Genomic DNA, 6,553 nt, shown 5'->3' with positions numbered 1-6,553 from the left:
CGAAATTTTGCATTCTCGATTTCTCGAAATTTCCTCCACGTCTTAGTTGTCCTCAAGCATGTCAATATGGTGTCGATGGAATGTGGATGGGTTCTGCAGTTGGTGCTGCCTCTATCATAACTACTTCATACACGACGATACATGCATGTCCGCCCCATCAATCTCATCTATTGAACACGTTGCAGATGCTGTACAGCCTAGCATACGAAACGGTTTTCGATAGTGAGGGCTGTCGAGCGATAGGGGGCATCATTTGATCCGAGATTGCTGTGGAGGCCCGAACATGATACGCTCGAACGGAGCATGGTAGAATTCAATCGGACTCAGAATTGGAAGTTACAGTCTCGAGTTGAATGACGGTTTTTCAGTGTTAACTGTCGTGAAAAGTTGCGACTATCCGACTGTCGGAAGATGTTAACTTCATCCTGAAAACCGTCCAAGGTCTCGTTCGAGAGATGCTGAATATCGTGGCACGATATTGCACTGCACTAATAGAATCCGCAGTCCGATCTCAATCCGTATTCACATAGTGAATATATCATATTGACGCCGAGGAGTTCCGGGTGCCAAATTGGCACCGCCAATGTGTGGCTGGAGGAGGGGTAAAAATACGTGACTACCAAACGTTATGAAATGGAGAATGAACCGACGAATACAATTCGGAGGATCTTGATTATGAGGACTTATTATTCCACTTCGACTCGATCGGGTGCATCCGAGATATGCAGGTTCTTTCAAGAGAGTTCTGGGCTGGTGTCACAGAATGTTGAGATTTCACTATCACAATACTTCACAATCTCCGACTGTGGATTTAGGGTAACTAGCTATACAGTTGATTAACATAGTTGGATGGTGGATAAGAGTTCGATCAAATATATTTATTGTTCAATCCTTTGTTGTAGGTTATTCACCACTCGTGCTATCTGTATTGGCAAACATACTCCCTCAGAGGGACCCCAGGCATGATAGATCACAGCCTCACCAACGAGTGTTGCATCTCCGATGGTTTCGTTATATTTAGCATCATAGAAACCTCTCCATAGCGCACGTCTGCACGTCACGTCATCACTTTTCCTAATACCTGCGAATGTCTTTGAGAGTCGACAAGCCACTTTGATGGCCATACGATAGTCGAACTGATGAACTATCCTATTCGGGGAACACGACAAGACGGACACTCGATACACGGGTTATCAAGATCATTACCAAGAAGACTCATGACCCTCGCATGACATGGAAGTCGGAGACACGAGAAGGGTGAGTAGTAGAACACGTTGCCATTTGAGTAGGAGCTTGTGGCATATGTCAAAAGTGTGATGAAACCTACTACGAGTGCGAGCGAGGATGGGGAGAAGAAGGTACAGCCTCTAGGAGTACATTATTTTATACTACTCATGAATACAGTCCCTATCACTCCTATCGCTAGACGATACAACCAATTCATCCCGATGCCTTGATCTCGATCTTGAATGCCTCCTAGTTGGACTTCTTTGCTACTACCGAACGGATCTATAACTCCATCCTGCCTCCTAATGTCCAATAGCGAAGGGGCAGCAGCTGACGTCAGTATTAGCCTTGAGATGCTTTTCGATAATATCCGCCCGATGATCGATGCCGATCTTACCGACGAGGGACTGATAGTAAAGAATAGGCGTAGTGAATCGTCAAGAATAGTGTTTTATACGGTAGCTGAAAAGGCCCAATTGTGAGCGAGGTAAACTGACTGCATCTCTGTGATGACAGAGTGGCGATATTGGAACTATGAGATAGGAAATACTGTTGCTACACAGGCGAAGTGTGTGGTCGATACCGTTGAGTTTCTTCTCCGGCAGAAGATTCCTCCTCGGGTTATATGGTGTCGTTCCGCTAGAACTCTAGATTGAGCCCGGTTGAATTATTCCAAATTCCGGAACATGTGTCAGCAAGTCCGCTGAATGGGTCAAGGTTATCCGTGAGAGCGAGATGTGAAAATGTTCCTACCTGTCACACCCCTACGCAAAAGCTATGTACTCGCGTGCAACGCTCACCGAAACGAAGAAGACTGTATGTGTTGAAGACTGGGATCCCCAGTCTGGGGACGAACCACTAATAAGTGGACCCATTGAGAGACAGGTATGAGTCAGCATCGTTACTCCTATGTGTCGCACGTTCGCATGAAGCGAGCGTGCAGGACTTGCCGTTAGAGGTTTGTATGATATCGAGATAGATGATGATGGTACATCTGAAGTTATACGACCCCATCCGTATGTCTATACGGATGCCGATTTAGATGGATGGAAACCAGTGCATTTGCATAGTAATAGATACAGATATTTATTGGTACTCAGGTACTATTTTATATGTTAGTATGTCAACTAACAGCAATATTTGCTGCCTGCGAGTGACCGAACTCACAATGGACGACTTTGTCTATCATCCTGACGCGAGGCGACTCTACACGTAGGCTACATGTACGCGTATGCTATGCATATGAAGCCCAGGGATCAAGGTGGCTACCTCCAGATCCAAGGGCATCCATCAGCAATGAACCATCGCCCGACCATTTCACTCGAAAATCGGTTAGCACTGATGTGGCAATGAACTCCTCTTGTCTATTTGTGAGCGTTTAAATTGGGTTGAAGTAGTTTGGGGGGGAAAGACGTCGTCTCGTATAGATGATCTGATAAGAGTGTAGTTGGCCGTTGCCACATAGAACCCAAGTAATGTCAAGAGCCGATTTTGGACAACTCATTGATCGATTATCGATGCAGCTCTCTCTGTGGGGTGTCGGGATTGAACTACCAGGTAAGAGCTCGGTCCATAACTACGGCGGAGAATCTCCGCCGAGAGGGGGGTCTACACTGGGTGTCCGCGGGAATCAATCTGTTCCAGAAGCATCTGGATGCTCGTCCATTTCTTGTGCTGCCTTATTGGATTTGTCAATAAAGGGGTGTAAAGGTGTGGTATTAATACGATTGAATTGTACAGAACCAAATGTCACAACAATATTTGCAGCAACAACAGCAGCCACGTCCAGCCTCCAGTGGCATAACAATTGCCAGTGCCACAGCCTTAGTACCAGCAACAGTTGTAACCATTGCCACACCCGCAGTAGCATTCATGGCCGCACTAGAGCAAATGTGACCACGGTAGTAGCAGCAACAATAGCAACAACATTAGCATCCACTGCCATAACAATAGCCTATGCCACAACCTTGATAACTGCAACAGTAGCAACCACTGCCACACGGATAGTAACAACCATCGCTATGATATTAGGCCTCTATTAATAGCCAATGTCACAACCTTGCTAGCAGCAACGATACAAAATGCCACCACGATGGTAAAACACTGGTGACCACTGTCATACCGACAGACTGCCAGTGACAGTTCGAGTCACTGGCAGTGGCCCACTGCCACCCTCATATTGCTCAATCGCTACATACGTTCTCGATCAATTCCATGAATCTGAAGCGGGAAATGAGAATTCTTGGTAGTTATTTAAATTCATGCAGTTGTTGCTCCAAGCTCACTCACATATGGCGCAGCATTCCACAGTCCAAGCCTTAGACGGTGACCAGGAATATGCTCTCCATCATATTATCGACCAGTTGGGAAAACCTGATGGCAAGAAATACTTCTACATCACTGGCTTCGCCGGTACGGGAAAGACCCATCTCCTGAAGCATATCATATCTGCCGTATCTGATCAACACGAAACAGTGGCGCTTATTTGGGCTGGAATAGCTTCTCAAACCCTCGGTGGAGTTACCATTATGTCGTATTGTGGTCTCGAATTTGACAGGAGCGGTCTTGTTGCTGATACTGGTTATATGCGGTGCCGTACTGAACTCACTGGACGCATGATCAGTGGTCTAACCCGCCGGGGCTTGCGCCAGCGAATTCGCGACCGTGAACTAATCTTGATATTCGATGAGGTTGTTGCCGTCCATGATACGGTGTTGGCTGCATTATCCGCTGCATATCAGGAATTACGTAGAGGCTTGCCTGGATGTCACGAGCCCTTTGGTGGTATGGCTGTGATATTCAGTGGCGATGCCTGCCAATTGGGCAGGATGGAGCTCAAAGAAAATTCGCCACAATATCCATCTTCAGCATTATCCATCTTCCCACGGGATATTGTTGGGAAGGGATTGCCTGGAGCCACATGCCGCCGCAGGTGCTCTATTTGTGACAATTCCACAGAGGTGGAGGATCAGACACAGACTAGCTCAGTCTGTTGGCTGAGATACGAGTTAAGCCGCAAGCTCGACCGGGGGTTCCTCAATTGTCAGCCGAAGCGCTGGCCACTCTCGAGAAGGTGAGAGACAGAGACGGAGGGAAGAAGCCACCAATGTAGAGCATGGGATTATGTTAGTCTGTTTCGAATTTGATGTTTGCCGGTTCATGCAGATTCGATCATGTGACGATATGTCTGACAAATCAGCAAGTCGACAAATTGAACGAACATCATCTCCAATCCCTACCTGGTCCAGATTTCGTGCTGCTCGCCTCGGATATCGTGTGTGCCAGCACTCCTGCCGACTTCGACTATGCAGCCGTTGAGAAGCTCGGCTTCAAGCAGCGACTCGTGCTACGTATTGGATGTAGAGTGATGATGACATACAATCATCCCTCTCGCGCTTATGTGAATGGGACCATGGGGACGGTTGAATCCATTACTGGTCACGATCTGAGTAAACCAACTGTTACTGTGAGAGTAGATGATGGTGGTCCAATAATCTACGTTCGACCTGAGAAATTCACAGTCTCCGCTCCGAACGGAGGCACTATATTTCAGCGCGAGCAGTTACCTGTCACTCTATGCTTTGCGATGACTGCTCACCGCAACGTTGGTCTATCCGTATGTGGTGTCTGGCTACTGCTTCAAGAATCCCCGTCTAAGCAAGGCGATATCGTGCGGAAGTTCTGGAGCGCTCCCTGGTTACAGGGAGCATTGTATACTACGATGTCTCGAGTCGGCCGGAGCGATCGTATCAAGATTTTTCCGATGCGTAATACGAACGGTGATATCAAGAAGCTCAGCCCGGTATTTTATATGAATCAAACCTGTGTGGCCTTCGACGATAAGTGCCAGGATGAGGATATATTGGTACGTTTGCAGCGAAGTGTCCCATCGGGCTCGTCTCGTGCCAAACCTGAATGCCCAAGACGAATCGAGTCTACCTCGCCAGAGAGCCGTGACTCACGGTTGGAGAGTGTGATGCATTCTGTCGTGGCCAACGCTGAGAATGAGGTCATTCTAGCCTTACACTACTCATCTAGTAAGTCCCGTAGTGTAAGGAAGGCGATACCTACCCCGAAGTGCGATTAATCATGCTGTGTACTGTAGCCTCAACTCCAAGCTCAAGACGAGGCTATCTAGTTTCCCTCCCGAGTTGCAACTAAAATTTTGCGATGAGCTGTCGGATATCCTGAATGGTGAATCTACGCAGGGTTACTCGGAAAGTGATCTCACGAAGGCTGTAGACGATCTCCTCGAGAGACAGTCAACTACACAGAGGGAGTCTCATTCCAGCAGTTCGGCTGTTCATGATAACTCTATCTCTCAACCACGGAACGCCACCAACTCTATTTCTTCTCCTGCAGAAAATAGTGCAGTTAAACACCGAGAACCCGGATCAGATGATCCTATCTGTGAGTCGTCAAGTGAGGCTGGCGAAGCAGATCAAAAAGGAGATCCCAGCTTCACCGATGATGGAGACCACCATGGCAGCTATGCATCCTCGGGAGATGAATCCAGCGACATGGACGGAGTAACTTCGTGCTTGAGCGAGATATTGTAAAGCTACGGGAGGTTGTTGACGCGGTGGCTTATCATCTAAGAAACAGGGGTTCGCATATAGCCCATTCGCCATATATGAGGGTCATATCTATAATGTTGTTCGCACTTACTTGCGTAATCCTTACTTGCGGATGAACAAGAGCACCACCCTCGAGAAGCTGAAAGATAGGCAAAAGAATGGTTCGTGTGAGCTCGAGTGCAAGCGAACTATTCCTAACAAGAATAAGGGGAAGCCGATCGTCGCCGGGGCTCGACCTGACTGGCGACACTGGGAGGAGTTCGTCTGCACGATAGCGAAGATTTTGGTCAAGATTAAGGGGACAAGATGTTATTTCTACCCACTTGATGTGGCCAGCATAAGCCGGGATCAGTGGAGAGAACATAGTCACCCCTTTGGAACGTACATAGTTCATAGTGGGAGTATCCCGGTTGACATTATAGAAGATTGGGCACTCTGGCTCAGCATCGATGCTCTGAGGGAAAGGTCTCGTCGTAAGCATGCAGATGGGGGTTATCGGCAGTCAACCGCACATTACTTGATCAATGGTGGTCTGAAAGATTACGAGAAAGTACGCTCGACGGTGGTATCTCTCCAAGAGCATTCGAGGGTGGGACTTAACGTAGAGCTATTCCTCGCTCAGTTTGAGCCAATCACGTACGACTGTGAGCGACTGGAGCACGACATCAAGCCCATTATCGAATTATTAAAAGCTATTCTGGGCGGAGAAGAATCAAATGGTGATCTTGACTTAGCTCGAGCCGCTGATT

The 6,553-nt window shown here is 47.7% G+C and overlaps 1 protein-coding gene across 1 annotated transcript; it reads left to right on the top strand.

Annotated features, from left to right (window-relative positions):
* Nucleotides 1–4,392: 4,392 nt before the first annotated feature.
* Pmar_PMAR003205 (hypothetical protein) lies at nucleotides 4,393–5,314 on the top strand (the record flags this gene model as incomplete). Its single annotated transcript, XM_002779541.1, has 1 exon — nucleotides 4,393–5,314. A coding segment is annotated over one exon (922 nt), but the record flags the coding sequence as incomplete, so codon positions are not given.
* Between the last annotated feature and the right edge of the window lie 1,239 nt (nucleotides 5,315–6,553).

This window comes from Perkinsus marinus (genome assembly GCF_000006405.1).
Source record: "Perkinsus marinus ATCC 50983 genomic scaffold scf_1104296946756, whole genome shotgun sequence".
NCBI classification, from domain to species: Eukaryota; Perkinsozoa; order Perkinsida; family Perkinsidae; genus Perkinsus; species Perkinsus marinus.
The sequence above is the reverse complement of the archived record's forward strand: the minus strand, read 5'-3'. Positions and strand labels throughout refer to the sequence as shown.